The 25,583-nt window shown below is 40.7% G+C and overlaps 1 protein-coding gene across 1 annotated transcript; it reads left to right on the top strand.

Moving 5' to 3' along the window:
* The first annotated feature begins 2,456 nt into the window (after positions 1-2,456).
* Positions 2,457-19,159, top strand: LOC119772400 (zinc finger homeobox protein 4-like). The gene is made up of 11 exons (XM_038268803.1): positions 2,457-2,829; positions 5,193-6,891; positions 6,986-7,524; positions 7,672-7,885; positions 9,902-10,006; positions 10,113-10,237; positions 10,409-10,519; positions 11,920-12,073; positions 12,215-16,905; positions 16,998-17,669; positions 17,763-19,159. Exons 2-11 carry the CDS (start codon positions 5,229-5,231, stop codon positions 17,877-17,879), a joined length of 8,391 nt encoding a protein of 2,796 aa, XP_038124731.1. The 5' UTR covers positions 2,457-2,829; positions 5,193-5,228; the 3' UTR covers positions 17,880-19,159.
* The last annotated feature ends 6,424 nt before the right edge of the window (positions 19,160-25,583 follow it).

Raw genomic sequence — 25,583 nt, 5'->3', positions numbered from 1 at the left:
AGCCGAGGACATGGCAGCACAGCTCGAGTTACTGCACATCCTATCCATGTTTGTGTGAAAATTATGTAAACAAACACAGCATGTTGTAGTATTAATAAAGCCAAAACTGTTTCACCTTTTGTCGCAACAGCCTCAAATTTGAATTGTATTTCTTTAGATTTTCTAAAATCGACCATCATAGACTGGTGCATTATCGTAAAGTGGTAGATAAGTGATCTATGGAAATAAAACAGATTTACTAATAATAATTAGAAAAAACATGGATTGCATCTGTGTTCAATCAAGCTCAAATCAAGCTCAGGAGACCTATAGGAGAACATTTATCAATACAGATTGAACCCCATAGGATGATACTGCCACCACCATAATTTAAATGAGGAAAATGAGATGCAAATTTAAAAAAGAAAATGCATATTTATCTTTTGCCTCATTAATTTGTTTTTTTTTTAAATACTAGAATTAAGTGAAATTTATGGCAATATGGGAAAGAGTTCAAATGATATAAATATTCCTGCCCTAATTTAGTTAAAATAATATAACAATAAATGTATAGAAAAAGGCATCATACGTGTGGCAAAAACACAAGGACAAATACTAACCAAGTGGAGGATTCAATAAAATATAAAATTGAGGAATGTTTAGTTATTTAGGCTGTTAGTGCTATACCCTCCATGTCTCTATAGTGTAAAAAATGGGGGTACATACACCATCATTTGAGTATTCCTGCACAGAAGGACAATATATTGTAATGAAATGCTGATAAACTGAATTATTAAAGCCAAATATTTTGCAAGAACAAATATCACAGCCCTTAGTCAGCCAGAAAAAACACTAACAAAAAAGATCCAAAACATAATGGTCGAATTGTATCTGATACATTTTTTCTTACTCTTTTTTAGAAAAAAGAATACATTTTTTTTTTTTTTTTTGCAAAATAGCTTATCTCACCACCAACTGACGCACCCCGCAGTCTGGACCATAACGCTGGAACTCATGCTGCCATTCATTGTCGTTGTCTTCCGTTACGAAAAATGACAAATTGTCTCCGATTTAACGGCAGCCATAACAAGAGAAAAATCCATGTTTGCCTAAAGACAACAGAGCAGACAGTGATTTATGGTTTTGATAACCTGCAGTCTTTGATACAGGCCTCTGCAAGATCATAACTTCAAATGTGGTCCAATCGTAAAATATTTATGTTTCACAGACGCACGAGACAAATCATTTTGGCGCTAAATTAATTGGGGAGAGAGGGGGACAATGATTTAAGTTTTTACACATTTATAGCAGGAAAATAAATTTTCTTTTATTGTAAAATAAGACAATATCTTAATTTCTATCATATATTCAAATAAGGTCTTGGATAGCCGTTAGTATTTTCAACCTTATGTGGATATAGGCCTATTACACATTATCTCTCATTATTTGAATATTTTTAAAGAGCATACATTTTGAACTTAAAATAAATGCAATGTTGACTATTTAAATATATGGGGGATCGACAGATTGCACATCCAGCGTGAAATCCACAATAGCATTATCATAACAATGGAACTGAGTTGTAAGGTCGGACGATCGGAGAAGGCGGATGAAAAATAACGCCCTAAAGGTCTTGTCTAAGGACAAACATTGAAATGGACACGTCATTTTTTGATTAAGGTTCTTTTTTTTTAATTATTATTATTTTTCAGGAAGATGGAAATTAAATCAGAGATACACTCTGCCCAAACAGCTGAAGTAAAATCAACAGCGCGTCCTCTTTACGCAGTTATTCTTTTATTTTTGCGTTAAATAATTTGAGATATTTTAAAAGGAATATTACTTTTGTAAAATTGTTTTAAGATGTTAAATCCTCAACTTTCATAAAACAGATCCTTCAAGTTCAGATATTCAGTTATTTTCTGGAAAGTAATGAGGTGCGTTTTATGTCTAAGAATGGACCTATGATTGGATATTGCATCTTTTCTAGGCTAAAAATGTAAATATGAGATATTAAAAAACGTCCTGCGGGGCCTGGGAGGGTGAGCGGGTTTGTGAGAATGAAAAGAAAGAGACATTTTGGTGCAGGTCGCATTTTTTGTTTATAGGAGTAAAATTTTGTCTATTTTTTCAAGACTTTCCATTGTAAAAAGCGTCGTTTTCAAAATTTTTGTTTCTGTTTTTGCTTGAAAAAAAAGCTTCAAGCTATATATTTTTGTCTTATGGGATTTTATTAAATAAATCTAAAAGAGAATTTCCATCTATATATTTTCACCAAAAGTCGCGATTTTACCTGTAAAATACACTTTTTCTATATTTTTCCTCTTTCTAAAACCAGCCTCCGATGTGAGCTCTCCGCCTCCCATTCCTCCCTCCCTCTCCTCTCCCTCTCTCTCTGCTCTCTCTCGCGGAATCCTATTGATCCAAACGGGCTAATTAGCGGTGTCTGCGCAATTACGCACATGCGCACTGCGCATAATCTCAGCCATTTTTTGAAGGAAACTAATTAGCAGGAATAAAGAGCCAAGTGTTTTTTCCTCCCCTCAGTGATCAGAACTCATTCTACCTCTGGAGCTCGCACAAACCCCTCCGTCCCCATCTCTTCTGTTTACTACAGCCACTCTATGTAGCTTTAATTACACTGTTGTTTTGAAACAACTTGGACCCCGCTGCTCCCTCTCTCCAACCCCCCCTCTCTCCTTTTCCCCATTTTTTTTCTTCCTCTTCTTGGCTCCGTTAAAACATAGCAAAGGATCATACATAAGGAATGAGCGGATACTCCTTACGATTGCTTTCAGGACGACTCGAGATTCTGCGTGCGGAGCTTTGAACCGGAGGAGCTGCAGAAATGTAAGTGCGCCGTTTGTTTACGATGATCCGGGGAAGCCGAGGGAAGCGAGCCGGGGAAGAGAGGGAGGGAGGGGAGAGCGTTTGGCCAGTACAGCCTGTATTTCTTACGGATCCAATTTTTGTTGTTACGTTTGCCAATCAAATAACCTGTCACGTAACTTTAGTGTGGTTTCAGTTGAATCAGAAAGTGCAAATCTGGAGTAGGGCGCAGTGTAAACAAAGGCAGAAGTGGAAGACTCGGATAGTCGATCGGTGAACTATTCAAGCTGATGTCTGTTTTTCTTTTTAGACAAACCCTCCCTTTGCTACGATGGTTCCGAAAAAAAATAAATAATAATATTATATATATATATATATATATATATATATATATATATATATATATATATATATATATATATATATATATATATATATATATATATATATATATATATATATATATATATATTAGTAATTTACCTTCTGGGTTTTTGGAGATCAACTTCCATCTACATATTCTTCACAAATAACATTATCCAGCTTTAAGTCCATGTCCTATACTAAAAACAAAACAAAAAACAAAAAAAGTATAAAGCACACAACTCTTCTCTGCTGGCTCTCATCCCCTTTCATATCCCTGCCTTTCCTTTCTGTGCTGCACACTCATACACCCACACACACCTATTCACACACACACACACACACACACACACACACACACACACACACACACACACACACACACACACACACACACACACACACACACACACACACACACACACACACACACACCCCAACTAGGGAATCTATGCTTACATGTATTATTTTTTTGTTACATTTTTTAAATCATTGTTGTGTTATTAACCAATAACCAGCATGTAATATGTATTAATATTTAAACACTGCTATAAAACAGCCTTAATGGGCCTGTAATAAGCTCATGCATGTTTAATCTCAGGTGAGTGTTCTTAATTGACATAATCAAAATGTGAAGCACAAAAGGATGAGCACTCATTAACACACACAAATGGACAGACACACACACACCCATCGTTAAATGATGGTTTCCCGCACTTGTGATCAATACAGAGCCAGGAATGCTTGTATAAATAGTTACATTGCCGATAGACCCCAGGTTATTGATTGCAGTGTAAATGAAAATCTTTATCAGATTAGAGGCTGTTCTCAGCTGCTGGCAGGCCAGGCTCGGCCCCCTCAGTGATCGCTGGGCAGGACAGTGGACAGCTGCAGTGGGCAAGGGTCTGTGGCCTGTGACATAAACACAGTGCATTAAAGCACTATCAGGGTGCCGATATGAGCCATATATCTTGAAGCTGCAGAGAGAGATGAGGGGGTGGGGGCTGGACACAGACGAGAGATGGGGGTGCTTAAGAAGGAGGAAGAGGGGGGAGGGTTTCTTGAAAAGGAAGGTGAAAGGGTAGATGAAGGTCTCACCTTGATTAAAAAAAGGTCAGTAATGAGATTGTGAAACACACATGGACTAACAGATGTCAGTGAGGAACTTCTACATCTATTTTTTAGTGCATCTGCAAAGTAAATAATTGTTTTGTTCATGCTATAAAAGCAAATTGTATTTTAAATATGTCAGCCATGATCTAGTTATGGATCAGAAGAAAACCTCTTTTAATTATGCTGACTTTTTTTTTTACTTGAAAATTAACTACAAAAAACCTTTAACCTATTATATGAACTATTATGAACCAAAGACATGCAAATAGTGTTAAAAAACTAGGGCATAGATTTAATGTCCATAAGTCCATATTTTATTGGAAAAAAAAAACTCAATTTCTCAAACAAGTTTAACAATATCAAATAAAAGATAATAGTTTTGAATAGGTATTTCAAATTTTATTCAGGGCTGGTGAAAACCTTGGTAAAATTAAGCATAAATCCTACAAATTGGCAAGAAGGAGTTTAGCATGTAATACCAAGATATCCTGTTGTCTTACAATTAGTCTTCCCAGATGCAAAGTGAAAGCTGCAAAGACTAATATACTGGTTATAGTAAGTGTTCGTGTATCTTCTGTGCGGCATTTTCATGGAAGCCCTCTAGCTCTAAAGCATACTGTTCTCTATTTAATCCTATTCCCTGAGGAATATTACAGACCTCCAGTGAAGCCTTTACCCACATTCCTCTACCCAGTTTAGCACTCATGCTATTGATTTTCCCATTAGGGGCTAACGCTAACCCCGGGGTAACCAGCCTTTGGATTGTGCACTGTGAATGTTGTATAAAACAGATGTTTTCCAAGGAATCTGATCAATGACTCCACTGTTATGCAATGGTATTAAGATTACTCATGGATTTTTTCTACTTTTTCTCTCTATCTTCTGTCTGTCCAAAAAAAAAAAAACAGGTGGTCTTGTAATGTGCGACAGCTGTAGCCTCTGGTATGGACACCGGTGAGGGAGGAGGAGGGGATGGAGGGGGAGGAGAGGAGAGAGATGCTGACCTCAGTCCTCAGGCTTTATCTCTTCCTCTCCTGACCCTGGCGGTCATTCCTGAGCAGGGGTCGTCGTCCTCTCATACCTCAGCCATTGCCCCTGCCAAAGAATCCTTGACCCCGCCTCAGCAGGGGAAGAGGGGCGCAGAGGGGTCCAAGGCTGGCGAGGGAGGAGATGAGAAAGAAGGTGGCCGACATCCGCTGGAGAATGAAGTGCAACAAAGGTGTGGGTTTAAAGAAGACTTTGCGGAGGGATGTCTGTCAGGGCAAAGGAGAGATGAACGTAAGGTACATGAAGATGTGGTAGAGGCCTCACATACAGGGGGCCTCCCAGCGGCCCTCAGCAGCAGAGGCAAAGAGGAGGGTAAGGAAGAGGAGGAGGCCATTTCAAACCAAAGTCAAACCAAATCCAAATGTTCTTTATTACCTCAACAGAGCCAGTACAGCTCTTCTTCCAGCACTGCAATGGCCAGTGGCACACTCGACAGCAAAACAGCCGCCTCTCCAAAGCCCTCCCACACTCCCTCCTCTTGTCCAAAGCCCTTCCCTATTTCTTCAGTCTCTCCAAAGCACTTCAGTTGTCCATCATCCTCTTCCTCCCTGCTGAGCGAGACAGAGGTAAAGGACATTAAGGGAGATCAGGGCTGGATTTCTGGGTTTCCACAGAGCTTTAGATCCCAGCAGTCTTCTATGGCTTTTCCGCTGGCAGGTATAGAGCCTGCTGGTGCACCAGAAGATGATGTGCTGGCAGGGGTTCCTCACACTTCCATTTCCAACGGAAATGGTGCCAAAGCTCCAGAACCAAATGAAAGTCAGTTAGACACAGGAATCGAAGACGAGAAAAACAAAGAAGAAGAACAAAGAGAAGGTGTTCCTAAAAACCTCAACCAAGAGCTTTCTAATAACTCACTGACCAGCCACATGACAATAATGCACTCACGCAATTCTTGCAAGACTCTCAAATGCCCAAAGTGTAACTGGCATTACAAATCTCAACATACTCTACAAGTTCACATGAAGGACAAACATCCAGAGACGGGTGGGCAGTGTGTGTGTGGCACCTCCGGGGGAAAGTGCGTCTGTGGTGGCGGACCGCAAGGTGTGTGTGGGTACTGCACTTCGGGGAAACCTCATCCTCGTTTGGCACGAGGTGAAACCTACGCCTGTGGCTACAAGCCCTACCGCTGTGAGGTCTGTGACTATGCTACTTCATCAAAGGGCAACCTCAGCATACACATGCAATCTGATAAACATCTCAACAATGTTCAAAATGGGGGACATGCAAATGGTCACATGCAAAGCACTCTCAATAACAACAGCAACAAGTCTTCTGGTGGTCACCCAGTGGATGAGCAGCCATACAGCAAGTTACCCCTCACTATTCCAACACCCACTGCCCAGCCTGCTAAAATTACATCACCTGCCCAACCTCACTCTCATGGCAAGCGGTGGCGATGTGACGTATGCGACTATGAAACCAGCATTGCCCGCAACCTCCGCATACACACCACAAGCGAGAAACATACACACAACATGCTCCGGCTTCAGAGAGGCTACTACCTGTCTCACTGTAGGGGTCTGGCCCCACATCTTAAACACCTGCAAAACCCAGGTGAGGAATTTGTTGTTCAATTTATCCTAATATCACTTATTAAAAAATAATTAAGAATTAGTAAAGTAGTATTAATTTTTATGCTCAATTGTAGGTGGTGAGCTTACCTTGAACATGAGACTGACTGGTCAGCAGGTGACAGAACAACCAGTCACCCTTGGGTCTACGCTTACTCCATCGCCCTCCCCCTCCCCATCTCCTCCTCCAGCTCCCTCTATGTCTCCAACTACACCCCTTTCCCAGGGTGTGTTCCAATGCCTTGTTTGCTTGTGCTTTTCTTCCGACAGCTTAGAGTCTGTAGAGAAACACCTTAATGCGCCCCGCTCCTTGCCTCAGTCTGAGTGGTGCTCCCTTGTAGCAGGTGGTTGCCACTGTAAACTGTGTGGCTACACCACCCCTTTGAGGGCCAACTTCTCCTTACATTGCCAGACTGACAGACACCGCACCCGTTACCAGCTTGCTGCTCACCTCCAGGAAGGTGGAGACAGGGGTCAGGAAGGCGCTTCCCTCATAACTAAGGGAAACCCTGTCCAGCTGCGGTGTAACCTGTGTGACTTTGTAACAAGCAGTCTGGAGAAGCTACAGGGGCATTCCCTCACTTCAAACCATGGGCTGAGCTTTCGGGTATACAAGGTAAGGCTAAGAACCACATTTTATCCTATTCTGGCTAAAAATTATGATTGCATACCTCTCACCAATTAGAAGATATCTATGTAGAAAGCTGTTTTATAATACTATAAGTAAAGTTGCATATTTGTTCCCTCTCTACTTTAATTTCAGTTCCTGCAGCAGTATGATGGTGAGGTTGATGGAGGTTCATGGTTGTTCCATTGTCTTCTATGCAACCACTCCTCTTCTTCTAAACTGCAAGTACTAAAACACAGTCAAACATCAGCCCATCAACAAAGAGAAGGGCTACTGCAGCTGCAGCCAATGGGCGGAGAAGAGCTGGCAGCCATTTTTACCATCAGAAAATCCCAAAGTGGCATACCAGGTGAGAATATGAAGTGTAGGGTAGTCATGCTAGAATCTAAATGTAACATTTAATCAAAACACCCTGGTTCCCTGTTCAATTAGATTCAGTTCTACTCAGTTTATGTATATAGCGCCAACTCACAACATATATCATCTTGAGGCACTTAACAGTCACAATTCCACCAGATCCTGCAGTTATTCAAGCTGATTGCATCGACTCAATGACTCTTAAGGTGACAATGTATGGAAACATTCAAACTGACTGAACTGCGTGGCCTCATTGACATAGTGTACTAGAAATTATCCGTTCATATGATGGGGAGTGAAGATTGGAGGAATAGCATAGACATTGTGACGAGCACTTGGATGAAATAATAATCTAATTATTTAAAAAATATTTTTCCCAACACTGTACAAATTCCAGGTAAAGATCAATTTGCAATACTTTAAATTCCATGTTTAAACTTGCATAGTTCCAAAAGCTCTGATCAGTTCCCATATTTCTCACATTTCCTAGAATGCATTTTACTGTCAAAATTCCATAGTTTTACCACCCTTTAAGAGCAACAGACAAAATAATGCAAAGTATAGCAAAATGTGATTGTATCTATCATAAAACAGAAAAGCAATAAATCTATATACTGAGGCAAAAATAATGATGACAGTAGGTATCACAGTATTACATGCATTTATTGTCATTTTTCTATTTCTTTCATAGATGTAAAAAAAAAAGAAAAAATAGTTTTTCAACTATAGCTTTAAATCAGTGTTACCCTAATGGGCTTGTTGGGTATTCATTTTTAATTACCATGCCATGACTGGCTGTATTTTTCACAATATATATATATATATATATATATATATATATATATATATATATATATATATATATATATATATATATATATATATATATATATATATATATATATATATCCTGCGATGGACTGGCAACCTGTCCAGGGTGTACCCTGCCTCTCGCCCATTGACTGCTGGAGATAGGCACCAGCACCCCTCGCGACCCCAATTGGGACAAGCGTGTAAGATAATGGATGGATGGATGGATATATATATATATATATATATATATATATATATATATATATATATATATATATATATATTATCTAAGCAAAGACGGAAAAAAAAGCAGTAGCTTTTATCAACCACCTGACCAGCATTGTCAGCTGGCTGAAAGAAGCGCAGGAGATGGGGGGCAGACAGCACTACGTTGCTATACGCTCAATGCAACCAAAAGAAAACCCCAGTTGTTCCAATTCATTCTCTGGATTCCCGTTAATATCCTTTTAGCCATGCAAACTGTTTTATTTAAAATTTGGTAAAACATTTTAAACCTTTATTTATCTTGATAGCAGTTAACTGCCTATGCCTATGTGTGGGTGGATTTGATTTCATGTTGCGAGGGATTGTTGACGCCAGAGAGTAGACAGAGAATTGAGATGAAAACTGTGAGAAAATGAGCAATGGCTGTTGCTGGGATATTGATCAAACAAAGCGATTAGTCAATACACATCCTTGTTATATCCCCAATCACCCCTGACAACAGCTAACTAGCATCTGCTAATCAATGGACTAAAACAGATCAACTGGAAAAAGACTGTAGGAGGCGGAGATTAGTCATTATTCTACAGGCTGCTCAAGATAAAAGCTGTATTTATATTGTCTGGAGTGTGTGGACTGTGTAACCCCTGAAATAAGTAGTTCAACGCTTCATTTGTGAAATTAATCTATCCTTTGATTTAATTCGCTCCAAATGAAGACTCATTGAAATGAGCTTGTGTGTTGCCAGTCCATTTTAGGTCTACTCCACCTCTGAGAGAATCTAATGCAGAATCAATGTGTGATCGATAGGGTTTGCAGGCAATCAAGAAGAATGAAGTGTTGCTAAAATACATGGTCTTCTTGCAAGAGGCTGCCTGAAGAATTATATAAATGGCAATAGGCATGTTTGTTAGACTGCATTACATAAGCCTCTGCGTTTGCATACCATAAATGTTGTCTTGTCCTTTACTAGGAGAGCTTACTGAGGACATGGAGACTTCCAGTGAGACCAGCACTGATCCCTTGGATACAACCAAAGACAAGAGTTATTTAGGAGGGAAAACAGCCGAGGAAACGGGTATTGCTGCTCATGCAAATCATTAAACATATATATGCAAGTACCTCAAATAAAATATTAGTTCTATATTAAATAGCTAACCTAATGTTCATAATTTTACTTGAAGGAAAAACAAAAGAACAAGAGAGAAGAGATTCAATGCCTTTGGGAAAGCGGCCGCTTTCTTTACATGAGGAAAAGGAAACCCCAACCAAACGCCCCAGAACACACCAGCAAAATGAGAACCAGCAGGTAGGCATTTGAAATACTTGACAAAATATAACACCATATATATATGTATATATATATATGTATATATATATATATATATATATATATATATATATAGCAATAAATGCATTATTAAATTATAACACTTCATGGATGATTTCTTTTTTACTAATTCAAATTTTTCAATTTCAGACTGTCCAATGCCCATTGTGCCAAGTTAGACTCCCATGTTCAAACCTTCGACTGCATCTAACACAAGTGCACAGTGTGGCGCAAGACTGTGTAGATAAGCTCATAAGTGCGGTAAGCATGTGTAACTGTGTATTTGTTGCCCTTGCATTTATCAGGAAGTTAAATAAAATGAGAAGCTGAAGCAATGGGGGATGGTGGGGATGGTTGAAATGTAGGGAGACAATTCCATTAAGAAGGCACCGGAGAGAAAGGCAGCCGCTTTTTTTTAATGCATGTTTAAGTAGCTCCTCGCTATCATCTTTGATGCAGCCGCGCGTTCTCTTTGGATGTGTATGTGAGCATCTTGTATAGTGGAAAGAGAGTAGGTTTGAGTGAGTGAGTGTAGGAAAAGCCAGTCTTTCTATAATGCATGTTTAAGTAGCCCTCTATTACCAGAAGTGCAGTCAAGCTAAAAAGGGGCCCCTGTGCTTTTTACTGTGTCTCTCCAACTAACAATGACCAGTCATCTATCCACATCACCATCCTCCATCTCCCTGGCCTGTATGCTAAGTGGCCTTTGTCTCTTGCTCTTTTCCCTCCTCTTCATGACTGCTTTTTTCACCCTTTCTCCCCTCTGCTGCCCCCCATCCTCCCCAGCTTCTCAAATCACTCTTTTATTTTTGTCCTGCCCCTTTCTTGATGTCTCACCCAAGCCCTCTCTCAATTTTGTATGCTTTACCCCCTCTCTAGCTCACTGTCTGTCCACAGCAGTTTTTTTGTGTTCTTTGCTTCCTAACTTCCTCCCTCTTTGCTCTATCTCTTTTTCATATTCTAGACCCTTTAGTACTTCCCCCCCCATCCTCTGTCCCTCCACTCCTTCCCCGCCCTCACTCTCTCTGATAGTAATTGAGGTTCATTAATTCAGACTGAGGTGATGATGGCCATTATGTACCTTGCTTTCCAATTACGCTCTCTAGATTAAGTCTGACCTTCAGTTTTTCTCTACAGTGTGTATGTGTGGTTGTTCTTCTCTTTTGCAGCTATGAAGCTGTTACACAGTGAAGACTCTTGTCATGTAAATCTCATCTTTGGCTTTCTGTCCTTTCTCAGGGTGGCTAGCTGTTTGCATAGATATATTATTTACCCTTGCTGCTGGAAGCAGTGGGGATGGAGGTTTCCTATATGAAGAATTATTTTTAAATAAATTAATTATTCACCTCAGCAAAGTTTTATTAAACCCTTGGGGCATGTGATGTAGGGACTGAAGGGCAGGGATGCTTATCTCAACCAAGAGAATTCTTATTAACAAACTGATGTGCCTTACGTTTGCACAGCTATAAAGGCAAAACGAAAAACATATGATATATGTGGATGATTTATGACATTGTTAAAGTAATCATTTGCATATGTAATCTTTGTAAAACTTGGTATTTGCTTGCTATTTTACTCCACAATTTGGATGAGTTTTTTGTATTACTGGCTATAAAGGGCACAGCAGTAGGAATTTTATATTTTCTTTATATTCTTTTTAGGTGACACCTTCCATTGAACACCTTGAGTCTCCGCTGGAGTCAGAACCACAGAATCTGATTGCTAAAAATGATCTGAACTCTAAACCTATGAAGAGCAATGATGGAAACTGCTCCCATACAGCAGAGTCTATTGTTAATCCACCAAAAAATAAAGGTTTGTAAAAAAAATATGTATAGAACTGAACAGTATTTATAAATATATTAAATTTGAAAAAATAAGTATGTTTTTCTGTTTGGTCAAAAAATTTCTCCTGTACTACATTTTCATGGGTCCGAACTCTGGTGCATTTCACAGGCATCTCAACGGAGAACACTGAGGGGAACGTTGCCGCACCCAAAGATGTCACAGCACTACTCACCCCACCCCTGGAGGACAACACCACTCACCCCTCCAATGACACATTGGCTCCTCAGTCCCCAACTCAGACACCCCCTTCCTCTCCACCCATCTCCCCTCCCGGCGACCCCTCTCCCCTTTCGGATCGTCATGGTTACCGGTTTCGTTGCAGCAGGTGCAGCTTGGCATTTCCAACTCAGGAGAAGCTCCAGCTGCACTGGCAATACCATGCCATGAGGGCGGCGACAGAGTGCCCCCTTTGTTCAAGACAATGCCGCAGCCAGGAGGCCCTGCAGAGACACATGCAAAACACGCACTCACAGCAGGACAGCACCCAGGGACAAAATCCTCTCTTAGCACCACACACTGCACCATACCTGGAGCATAATAAGGATTCAGTTCAGCAAGAATTTAGTTTATCACCTCAAGTTGGTCAAGAAGCAGGAGAGGGTGATGATGACAAGATAGATGAAGAAACACTGGGCATGGAGGTGAGCGAGGAAAAAAAAGTAGATAAACCTAAAGAGAAGGAGGTTTTCCACGAATGTAATGGTGTTGAGAAGAATTCAACAGAGTTTGAGAAAGGCCCGACAGAGGAGGTTGTATCAGAACCTACTTCTAGCCTTCTTGTCAAAAAGAGCTCAAACCCCACAATGGATCGTTATCTAGATCCATCCAGGCCTTATAAATGCACCATATGCTCAGAGTCTTTTACTCAAAAAACAATTCTTCTGGTCCATTATAATTCTGTATCCCATCTCCATCGGGCTCGAAGAGCCCTGCAAGACTCTGGCACAAATTCAATGGCCCATGAGTCCCCACGTGGCCCAGATCCTAGACCTTATCGCTGCAGATTATGTGGAGTTGGGTATAGTCAGAGTTCCACACTGGACATACATCTTCGTTCTGTGCTTCATCAGACTCGAGCTCGTGCTGCTCAGAACTCAGCTCAGCATACCCCAGAGTCAACTTTAACCCTTCCAGGTTCAGTTCCCTCTACCAATGCCCAGGTTGCTACCACCAGAGACGAAACCTCCAAAAGTTTTCCCTTTGACAACAATCCAAATGGGACAAGCGGTTCAACCTCATCCTCAGTGAGCTCAGGCTTATTAGGTGAGAATCAACCAACCCTCTGTGACCCTACAGAGTCCCAGCAAGAAAAGAAGAGGGTGGCAGAGCTCCTTGCATCAAGAAATCAAATGATGTTACTACAGCAGCAGCATTTAGCTCAAGCACAGGTCCAGGCTCAACTACAACAACAAACAGCACTGCTTCAGTCCCAAGCAATCCACCACCTCCCCCTAGGGACAGAAAATCTCTTCAAACAGCACTTCTCACTGGCACCAGATAACCTGCTTTCCCTTCAACAGCAACTACTCCTGCCATTTTACTTGTCAGGTGAGGTAAAGCTTAACCCGGAATTAAATGTAAAGAACCAAGATCTTGGCTTTGAAGCATCTTCCAAATTAATTCCAGAAGAACAGGTAAAGACAGATTCCAAAATGAGATCCCAGCCGGAGGAGAAACACACCAAGAAGCAAAATTCAAATTCAACTGTTAGGCAGCCAAATGACCATTCACAAAATGATGCCAAGGCTGATGTAGTCTGCAGTGGGTCCTCCAAAAAGCAAGATAAAACAGAAACAGAACAAACAAATTCCTTAGTAATACAAGAAACAGAGGAGAAAGGTGCTGTAAATGAAAGTCAGAAGCATCAAGTTGCTTGTTCCTCTTTTACTCATCTTGGATCAGAATGTCCCCCTCCAAGAGTGCCCTATGCTGCTGCAAATGGGGAGCCTCTGAAAGCTTTGCTACAGAGTTACGGCTATGAGCTGGCCCTGCAGTATTTACAAAGCAGACACAGACACCAACTGCAGAGTGTACAACACACTGACAAAAGTAAAGCGGAGGAGTATTCAGAGCAGGAAAAAGATGAACTTAGTCCTTTACAGAAAGAAAAAATAGAAGTGGGGATTAAAATTTGTAAAGAAGAAGAAGGCAACAAAGACATGTATTTAAAAGAACAGACTAGAGATAATGGATTTGCAAACAAAAGGAAAAAATGCTGTGAAACTGGACAAAAGTGTAGAGACTGTGGCAAGCTGTTTTCTAATGCCCTGATATTAAAAAGCCACCAAGAGTATCTTCACAGAATGTTATTTCCCACTGATGCTTTAGATAAATTTTCCAAAGAATATAGACTACAATATGACCAGATGTACCCACTGGTCGAGCAAAAGCCAGGAGAGAATTCAGCTGTTTCCACCGAAGCTACAGCTTCTACGTCAGGCCCATGCAAAGAACCCGAAACCCCAACAGACTCTGTTAAGCATCAAGAGAAAAAACTGGAATCTTCACCAATTCAGTCTGTTTCAGAACCAATAAATAAAACAAATACCACAACAAAAGAACAGAAAATAACTGCATCTGCTGCATCATCTCAATCTTCTCCTTCTCAGCCCCCTGAGCTTAAACAGGAGAAAGTGCCATTCCCTGAATCCTCTAGTACGGCTACATCTCATACTACAAGCCCAACAACTCTTCCATTGTCTAACATACCCATGCTTCCTCTTTCCTTGTCTCAGCTTTCCATACCACCATTGTCCATACCGAAGCTTCCACTACCACCAATTCCTTTTCCTATGGAGCTACCACTCCTACCACCAGTTGTGATGCAGTCTATGGCCCTCCAGAGTCAGCCATGGTTAGATTCAAGCATAAACCCTGAACTGGCAAAATTTTACCAGCCACAGCTTAACCAAACCCTTCTTGGGCAACAGCCACAGCTTAGTCCATCTTTACTTGGCCAGCAAGCCCAACCCAACCCAGCTTTGTTAGGTCATTCCCCACAGCTTAACAAAGCTCTGCTTGGTCAACACTCACAACAGAATCAACATGGACAGCAAAGTCAAGGTAGCCCAAGTACATTGGAACAACAGCAGGCTAAGAGAACAAGGACAAGAATCTCTGAAGAGCAGCTGTCTGTTTTAAGGAAACACTTTGATATTAATAGTCTTCCCAGTGATGAAGAGATCAACAAAATGTCTTCTTTGTCGGGTTTGCCTCACAAAGTAATTAAACACTGGTTTCGCAACACGTTATTTAAAGAACGCCAGCGAGACAAAGATTCTCCTTACAATTTTAATAATCCCCCTACCACAGCCCTGGATGATTTTAGAGAAGACATAACAATGAAGCAGAGTTTGACCCTTTCTCCGTGTTCACTTTCTCCAGACCTCTCAGCAAACTCTTCCCCTCAACCCCAGATGACAGAGGAACCTCAAAGAGGCAGACGCTCTTCCCGAACTCGTTTTACAGAGCAACAGCTGGAGACCCTGCAGGGAGTATTTGAGGCCACCCCTTACCCCAGAGAGGAAGAATATGACAGATTATCTGCTCTCTTGTCCCTTCCAAACAGAGTTATTGTTGTGTGGTTCCAAAATGCACGACAAAGAGCTCGCAAAAATCAAGACCGTGGAACAGATGATGGATTAGAGGAGAAAAGCAATCTTGAAAACATCAACAGACAAATATATGGTTGTCAAGTGACTGATGATGATCATCAGGATAATAGCTTTGAGGATGAAGAACAAGGTGACCATCATAACGAAAATTCCATGGATTTGACCTATGAGTATTACACCCACCCTGATTCCCCTTCCCTTAATTCTTCCATTCACTGCTCAGAAAGTGACCATCAAACATCCGATGGTGAACAAACATCTGCTACAAAGAAACAAGAAGTAAAAATAACTTCTACTCAAGCTAACATGGGACCAGCTTCTGGGAACACTCAAAATAGTAGTTTAGCTGAAGATATGCAACAGAAAGAGGTCTTTCAGTCATTGAAAACAGCATCTGAAACACCACCTCAAAGCCCAACAGAAATGGCCCAGAATTGTGCTGCATCCTCTTCACAAACTAGTTCTATACCAATCTTGTCTAAGGCTAAATCTGACCATGGAAAAGCTTGCAGTCCTTTAAGAGTCCAACCCTCTGAAAAAGAGGTTGACCCATCATCAAGCTCCTCCTCTGCTCTAAAATCAGAAAAAATTCCATCATGGACACCTGATGCAACAACGTGCCTATCAACCGAAACCCAGCCACAAGCCGTCACTCAATTTCAGTGTAGTCTCTGCCCATTGACTTTGCCATCCTTCCAACTATGGCAAGAGCATCAAACTAGACATCTTCTTACTGCTCAGTCCCAGGTACAACTTCTACACTCTGGATTCACGGACCGACCCATGCCTTACATGATGCTTCATCCTAACCCATCTTTAATGGCAAGTCAAATGCTTTCAGGGGCCATGTCCCAGATACATCCCAATCCCACACATCCAATGATTTCACACTTGAACAACATCCAAATTAAGAACACTTTCTCTGATCACTCTAGTAACACTCCTAACAATTCCCTGAACCTAACAAAGCAGAGTACAAAACATGTATCAGACACTAGTTTTGAAGGTCAAAGAGGCAATAGGGAGGTTGATGAGGAGCACAGGAGGGATAAACGTCAGAGAACCACCATCACTCCAGAACAGCTTGAAGTGTTGTATCAACGATACAGTTTGGACTCTAACCCCACCAGAGGAGTCCTTGAGAGTATTGCACGAGATGTTGGTCTCACAAGACGTGTAGTTCAGGTATAATTTTATTGATGAGCAAAATAAATTGTTTTGACTCATGCTTGTCAGTGTGTTGATAAATTTAAAGAAATCTTATTTTTTTTTTACAGGTCTGGTTTCAGAATACACGGGCAAGAGAAAGAAAAGGACAGTTTCGGTCAATGGGACCAGGATCAAGCTTCACCTTGGGCCTGAACCACCTGCGCTGCCCATTTTGCAGGGCTCTTTTCAAAGTTAGGAGTGCTCTTGATGCCCATATGAGATCACGTCACTGGGCAGAGGCTGAAAGAGCAGGTTATAATCTGTCAATAAGCAATGGATCCAATGGACAGAGTGGGATAGGATTGACATCTGCCACAGACAGACCAGGTCCATCTATCCCCTCTGCTCCTATCCACAATCCCGAAAATGACAGGAGCAACAAAGAGTTTAGCCCCAAGCCACCAGGGTCTTCTTACTGTTCATCCACCAACCTGAAAAACCCAGAAGAGGATGAGGAATATGAGGATGATGATGATGATGACTACCCTTGTGAGGAGAGTTCTAGTATGGCTGACCAAGATTCTCTAAGTCCTGAAATAGCAGGGGATCAAAGTTCAGATATGAGTGAGACACAAAGTCAGCAGTACCACCATTACCATCAGCAGCAGCGCCAAAGGACACAGATGAGCCACTTCCAGGTACTTCAGCTTAAAACCTTCTACAGGAACCACCGCACACCAAACCGCCTTGAGTGTGAGACTTTGGGGCGGGAGCTGGGGTTGCCTCCACGTGTGGTCCAAGTAAGTAAAAAGCAATCAACAGTATTAAAGATGAAAAACCAAGCTTTTGAAGGGTAGTATGTGATACATTGTAATGAAAATTATTTTTTACAGGTGTGGTTCCAGAATGCCAGAGCTAAAGAGAAGAGAGCCAGGAGCCTGACCTCTGACACTGCTGAGAGAGAACCAGCTGAGCTTTCATCTAGGACAGGAGAGAGAGACAGAGCTTAAAAAGGCAGTCTGCTTCTTTTAGACCTGTTACCACCAGACTCACTAATTCAACTTATGTTTGACCACAGATACCCTGTCTACCTGCTGCCAAACCAATAACATGAACACCCCAAAGATCCAGAGCCACAGTGGCCCAAAGAGAAACTCTCTTAACTAGTTAGGGAGAGCCCAAACCAAGTCCTCTTTACCAGAGCTTTCCTCTTTTCATATTGCTCCTTAAATATTTCTTGGTCTGTCCTTTCTTGTTGACGCAAGCTCTTCTACCCCAATTCCTCTGGAATCCCTGCTACACCAAACTCCATCTTTACATAAAAACACCATGCCACAGAGGCCAAAGAGCATTCTTCAAGTATGTGACCTCACTGCCCAACTAGACCTGCAGTCTACCTCTCAGTCTGCATGACAGACTCTCAGTGGGCCCTACACCAGACATTGCTAGATAACTAGCTGTGTAGCATGTAGTTCCAGTCTAGTCAAGGTTGGAAAATAAACTGTCAAAGAGATTTTAGTGTAAATAGAGAACTCCAAAAAAAATGAATAGAAATAAACTTGAAGAGAACAAAGCAGTGGAAATGAAACAAGAACAAACTGAATAATATCCTTGAAATACCTATGGGTATTTACATAGAGCTTTTGTAAAGACTGTCTCAGATTCCAAAGCTCATAACCAAAATTTTATATGTCTGTTGTTTAGTTTAAATGTGTTTGTTTTCAGTAACAAACTGCAGAGCGGACGTCTGTATGGTGAGGGGGTGTGATCTGCAGCTTTCATATAGGTAAACTGAAAACCAACAGACTGATGTGGTGCTAGAATACCACTCCACCCCCACAAATAACCAATGATAAGTCTTCTGTTGTACATGTGACTCCTTGTATGTTCCTCAAGTGGATAACCACCCAAATAGCACAGTATGTAAAGTCCAGTTTGTCCCAAAGGGGGTAAACTATTTTTTATAGCACTCAACCATTATACTGTATATGGAAACTCTAACCAAACTCGAATTTACATTGTGTGTGTTTAGTAATAATTTCTTAATGAAAAATCTTATGGAATGACACAAACTTTCTTGCTTCATTGTGTCATGATAATAAAAAGATTAAGACAAGCTTTCATATTTTTAGGTAAGGTAAATTACTGCCTTTCCATTTTAGTTAAATATACCAATGGCTTAACAATGTTATGTGATAAATGTAAAGCTTTCTATGCTCAGATAAACATGGCTCCTCTTCAGACGTAATCTTCAAACCATATAAACCTGTTTCCAAAAAAAAAAAAAAAAGGCCTATAGTTTTAACTTGGACTAAGCATTTCAGGAAAACTACAAAAGCAATTCTGCATTTCAAAGATCTGAGCTTTTCACCTCTGAATGAGATGATTGTTAAAAAAAAAGGTATTAAGACTAAAGTGTTTAATAGTGTGAGGGGTAAATGTACAGTGTTTAGCTTTTGTATGGTTGACTCAAGACTTAATTGGATGTTTGACATGTAGCTCTCTTTTCCACATGTACCGAGCTTTCCTGCAAAGTTGAGGGGATAAAAAACTTTGGATGTTATTGATGTTATTTTTGTATTCTTAATTTATTTTCCTCCTTCTCCCTTCACACTTAATTTTTTTTTCTCAGTTAATTTACTACCAGTCCTTATTCTACCTGTTATAATAAAATATAACAATAATAGCTAAACAATAATTAATGCTTTAAGACAAAAATCCAAAGATGTGATAATACTTTAACCATATGAACTACAAAAATAAGCGCTACTGTTTACTTGATGATGTACTGCTGTTTTTAGAGAAGGAAGGAGTCCCTGTATCTAAGCTACTGTTTTCTGCCTCTCATAAGCACACTGGAGACTGTAACCAAAACCCCAAACTAGAGCCATGGCAGTCTGTAATATAGTGGTTGAAGAGTTTTACTTCTCTTAAGAAATGTTACATTTATTTTTCTTTTATACCATAGTGATGAACTTCAGCCCTTAAGGATGTCCAGTTTGCTGCTAATGTACTGTAGTTTCTAATGATATTGTAGAAAGATGCATGCTCTGATCGCTTTACCACTAGGCTTTAATGACTACAAACTGTAATGATAACTGTGATGCTGTTTATAAAATGCTCCTGTCATTCTGTTCAAAGGTAGCAATTGAAACCATATGTTCACATGCACTGTATATATGAATATATATATGGTAAAAATATATTTTTGCTTATTCATCTTTTTAGCTCTGTCCACAATTTCTCTGACTGAAATCAGAGCTTGTTGGTGTCTGCCGTAAACCATGAATTTATCATAAACCCATTTCTATCTAACCTATCCATAGTACAGTCTTTGTCCATTTAGAAGACCTATTTGTGTCCAAGCTTTAACTTCCTGGCTGATGTCTTCAGATGTTGCCTTAATATTTTCACATAATATTTATTACTCATATGATTATGTGCTCCTTATGCAAAGTGCAGCAATACTCTTTGCAGAAAAACACCCGGATAACATTTTGTTTCCAAAACTGCACCTCACAAAAAGAATTGTATTCTTAGGCTTTCCTGTTAATGCCCGATGACCACAGCACCCGAAGGTATTTGGAAATGTTACCCTTGGATCCACCATAATTGTGGAGGTCAACACTTCTCTTCCTTATATATTTTTCTTCTCTTCTCAGCTTTTTTTCATTAATTCAGCCTAAGCAGTATTGAGTTGTTTTATTCTACGTTTGCTGGTGTGCGCCTAGTTAAAATATCTTCCGTAAAAGTGTATGTGGTATTTTGTGAATACAAAATACTTTGGCAATTCAGCACACATTCAGTCTGATTACATGTCAGTGCGTAATAAAAATGCCATGCATATTTTTATACAATGTCTGCAAACATATGGTTTCAATTGTAGATGTGTGGGGCTCAATTCTATCAGGTTTCTTGATCAGTATACTATAACTTACAAGACAAAAATGGATTTCATGCTATTGAGAATTTTTTTTTTTTTGTCATGCCTCCAGTTTAAGATCAACCTTTTTAGGGCATTAACTTTTCAGTGCATATGAAGATTTTGCATAGATGTTTGAATGAGTTAGGCCCCAAACATAATACTTGTATGGTGTCTTTCTGTGTTGCAATGTCTTTGGTCAGTGAGCCCAGCTCAAACACTTTTCTGACTCCCAACTGACATCACAGCCAAGCTTTCCAAAGGATATGGACTGAAAAACATTTTTTTCATTTTTTTTTTCCAAACTAACCAATGTTTACGACAATACCAATGAGCTTTCTTCTGTACAGAAATGTGCATTCCAAATACCACATAGGCAGTCTTTTGTTGTATATGGCTAATTTAAAATTTTAATTTTTCCTGTATTCTCTTGATCGTAGTGACTGTAAGATGTACATATCAGAGTCCTTTAATGACAAGAAGACTCTGTTGACCTTACTGTAGGTAAAACAGTTCCTAATTTTTTTTCTGGATATGTTGTTGCCATAGTGATGACCAAAAAGAAACCTGTGATGTGCACCTGTCCTTATGTCTTGCTCCAGTGGTTTAGTGTGTCAATTCTATCCTCATCCCAGATTTTCCCTGTTGTTGTGCGTTTCTCCCTCTTTCCTTCCCCCCTTACTCCACTGAGCTAAATAAAGTCTGCTTTGGTGCATGCTCTGGTGTGATCCCTTTGGTCTAACTAAGAAAAGTCACTCTGTGAATGTTCTATTTCAGGGCATCAGCTCTCTTAAGGGTGTTACATGCTGTGTGTTCGGTATTGGGGGTGCATCTGGCTGGAAAGCATTTGGTGTGCAGTTGTGTGTCTGTGATGAGTGTGGAAGGCTTTTGGTGAATGGAGCCTTGACCTCTAGGGTCACTTCATTAATTACATCTCTGACATTCAGCCAGATGAGTTTCCTTTGTGACTAAATGATATGATGAATATTAACGACCTCGGATGAATTACATTGCTGCTCCTGCTGCTGATGATGATAATGTGTTTTACGACTCTGGGAGAGAGGGGAGGAAAATTGCATACTGCAGCACCTTTAGGACAAACTGATATTCATGTGAAACATTACAAAGAGCACAGCATAGTTCTGTGAATACAAGTTTATTATTTTTGCTCTTTCTCACAAAAAAAAAAACAATCTTTCATTGGGTTGAAGCAACAGCACTGGAATGCAGTTTTTCACATACAAGTCTTTCCAAAACTAGCAACTGTCTGTTATTTTCTTGCTGGAGGGCTGTTCATTTAGCCACTACACAGAATATCAACAGAGGAAAATATCTAGAGAAACTATTTTCTGGTTATAGGAAGCAAAGAAAAAGCAGATACATGGGGAGAGCAAAAACAAAGTAAACACACAAGAGGCCTTTGAGATAGCTTTGTATCTGGTGATAGCCATCTTCGAAAGTCATCGTGATAAAGTGATCCCCCACCATTTCTCCTTCTCTCTGTCCTCCCCTCTTAATCAAATGAGCACTGTGCAGCCGGTGCGGTTGCGGCAAAAAGGGGGTACAAGTGCATGTGTGCGCATGGAGCGTAGGTGGAGGGGGGGGCTTTGAGGGATGGCGTGAAATTATTGCCTGCTGGTGTATATGTGTCGCTGGGGGTAGTAGAGTAGGGGGTTGGGGATGGGGCTGAGGGAAGGGGGGGTAATGTCATTGCCTGCTGGTGTATCTGTAGAGGGGGCTCATTTAGATTTAGATTGGTTATGTGAGGAGAGAGCTTGAAAGGCCAGCTCATGTTTATGCATGAATCCCAAAGCATGCTGCGGTGGTGGAGCCCCGACTTAAAGAGACAGAGCTCAAATGCAGCCGCTCATTCAGACACACCTTCTGCTTCTGAGGATAAGCTTTTATTTGAAGCTACACTCTGCTATCATACAGATTTTAATAAGCATGCAGCTGTAAGGCTGTTTGTGGCATTTTTTTTTGGTACAGGGTTTCTTGTACATATGTGCTTTTAACAAAAAAATTCAAATTCTAGCTCTAATAATAGTCAGCGCCACCACCCGCTGCCTGACTGCGTCGCAGACTATTGCCCTGTTGTGTCCCACAGCTGATACATAGCTTTTCACATTACGCTCACTCATACCCCAATAGTAATCAGTAAACGTCTTTGCAGAAGAGTTTGTTCAGCACTTCATCAGGTATAAAGTGGTTTTTATTTGGAAATGTGGTCCCTATCCATCTTTTAAATGACTTTTTAATGGTCATCACACCATCCTAATCAATCATGCTGTAGAGCTAGACTGCAAGTGCAAATATACTATTTATAATTCCTGTATTCTGCCTAAAAACTGACACTGCACCTTTGAAGAAAAAATTTTTTTTTTCTTTATTTCTACTCCTGTTTTAATATTTGGTTCCCCTTCAAAAGTGGTGGAGGATTACTTGCCCTATCTACTTGCCACACTTTGTGACCCTTTGCTGTCACCCCCACCAAGCTGCCTCTTAATACAACCCCCCCCCCCCCCACCACCCCCCCAAAAAAAAACCACACGGGCAGGCAGCCACAGAACTTTACATCTATAATGAGATACAAATACGCATCAGCAGGAGAGTGACTATGCCACGCGCCTCTGTGTGAATATTACTCACACTTATTAGCTGGATTATGTTAATCTTTACACTCTCTGCTCACAGACAACAGACCCTCCATATATTGGGAAAGGGGTGTGGGGGTGGTCTTGGCAGTCAGAGTCTGTTTACGTGTGCCCAGGACTGTATGTGTGTGAGTGATTTTTGTGTCGCCAAACTGATCACCATACAAAAAGGGCAGTCTAATTACATCACTTATGCAAATAAGGAACGCACACTGACATGCACCAACAAATCGAACTTGAAAATCTTATCTATGGTCTGAAAGAAACAGTGCAATGTCACCCTCTGTTACAGCATTTGAAAGATACACGTTTGCACTTTTGCATATTGGAAGGAAGTAGAAAACTGGTCAAGCTTCTAGAGGATTATACCACATTCTCATTGACTGTTATTGGAAAGTGTCCAAGTGCATATCCTCTGATTAGTCCTTTTTCAGACTGATGCATTGATAGTATCTCTGTTGGCATGATTGATTGAGCCTGACACATTTTAATTATGCCCAAATTAAATGAATCGGCTGGCAGACTATAAAACATTGCAGTTTAATAACGAGCCCCTCCATTTTCCTTTTTTTTTCACCCCCTTCCTTCTTCCAATCCCATTTTGCTGGCCCGTACCAAATAACCTCTCTCCATTTAATGATATGCAAATGAATTTTCATGAACCCCATGATCCTATGCGATGATTAAACTCAGATGACATTAGCTGCCATGCTGCTGCCACTGTCAGTGTTTCTGTCTGCCTCCTTTTCTTTCCCCCAATCTCTACCATCTCTCTTTGCATCCAGCATACTGGTGATTTTAAGGGGTTCATTGTCATTATCCCTCGAGAATTTTCTTTGTGAGAGATGACATTCTGAATATCCAGTTATTTCAAGGAAGTTTTCCCTGTGGCCGAGGCTATAGAGTGTAGTAACATGATTGTGTTTGCTCTCAAACCACAGCAGTAGTACCACAAGCACAGACGACATCCATGTTAGAACAATACAAAATTTATAAAAAAAACTATAAAAAATAAATAAAAAATAAAAATACATTTTGGTAGTCGTCCCCATCTCATTTCCTATTTCCAGCATTCTACTTCCATCTTTGCATTCGAGTCTGTATTCAACTCCACCTCTGCTGTCGCTTATTGTACTCCATTTGCATAATGAAGCCCGGGCTTAATTAAGATCCCACTGGAGTCTGGAGCCAAGGATGAAGAAAAGACGTATCGAGGAAGAGTGGAGGGAGGTGGGGGCTGGGATCAAGCGTTCCTTGGCTTATCCGCACGTGTCCAGAGAGGAGGTAGACTTCAAGGGGGAGGGGGGCTAGTCGTTGACGAGCGATTAAATCGCTAATTATGATCGGCTGTTAGAATTGGTGTGTGGCTGTTAATTAGCTGCAGATGAGATGCCCAGACTGTTGCCCGCCCCTGACGACTCCAGCAGCATCCTCCCTGGATGGCAGTGAAGAAGCACAGCTTGACACCCTGGAGATGATGCCAACACATCCTTCTCTTTAACACATATAGCACTCTGAGGGGATTTCCCTTTAAGAACATCCCAGGTGTGCAAGTGCAGCAAAAAGGCTCTTCATCATCTCTGTCGACCCACTCCCACTGTTCTTCGTTAAGCAAAATTTTTTCCACATTCCTTATTTCTTTTGCTCATTATTTTTCATCCTCTCTAAGGAAATATGTTACACTCACTCTTCTTCATTCCTTTCACTGTCCAGCATCTTCCGTGAAGTGAAGTGAACAAGGTTGGGACAGCATTAGCCAATGGGCTTGTTGATCCATAGACTTGCAAAAGCTGCATTTGTGAGTCTCTTTATACTATCATGTATCAATGAGCTGCCATTCTCCACCTGCCTGTATAGCTTTGATGGCATCTTTAAGTGCCTAGCGGTTTTTGTTTGGCATTATGCCATCTCTGTTTTTAGTCTATCCCTTGAGGGGATGTCTAAACTAAAAATGTCCAAGGCATTTAAAAAAAAATCCGCTAAAGATGCAGATGTTTGTTTACAACTGTGTTTCCTTGGCAGCATGCCACCTTTCTTCCTGTACCCCGCTGCCAATTTGCCATTGAAACCACTGGCAATCATTGCCCGGGCAATCCTTCTAGGCTTCCTCCGAGTAAACAAACAACGATCAGAGATAA

This window comes from Cyprinodon tularosa, unplaced genomic scaffold, assembly GCF_016077235.1.
Source record: "Cyprinodon tularosa strain WSP-4 unplaced genomic scaffold, ASM1607723v1 ctg71, whole genome shotgun sequence".
NCBI classification, from domain to species: domain Eukaryota; kingdom Metazoa; phylum Chordata; class Actinopteri; order Cyprinodontiformes; family Cyprinodontidae; genus Cyprinodon; species Cyprinodon tularosa.
This window is presented reverse-complemented; position numbering and strand designations above follow the sequence as displayed.

Bases quoted from the DNA above. Each gene is read 5' to 3' on its own strand.
- LOC119772400 (XM_038268803.1), top strand. From the start codon at position 5,229: ATGGACACCGGTGAGGGAGGAGGAGGGGATGGAGGGGGAGGAGAGGAG. The intron at 7,525-7,671 runs GTAAGGCTAAGA...CTTTAATTTCAG, and splicing joins TGAGCTTTCGGGTATACAAG to TTCCTGCAGCAGTATGATGG. The intron at 17,670-17,762 runs GTAAGTAAAAAG...TATTTTTTACAG, and splicing joins TGCCTCCACGTGTGGTCCAA to GTGTGGTTCCAGAATGCCAG.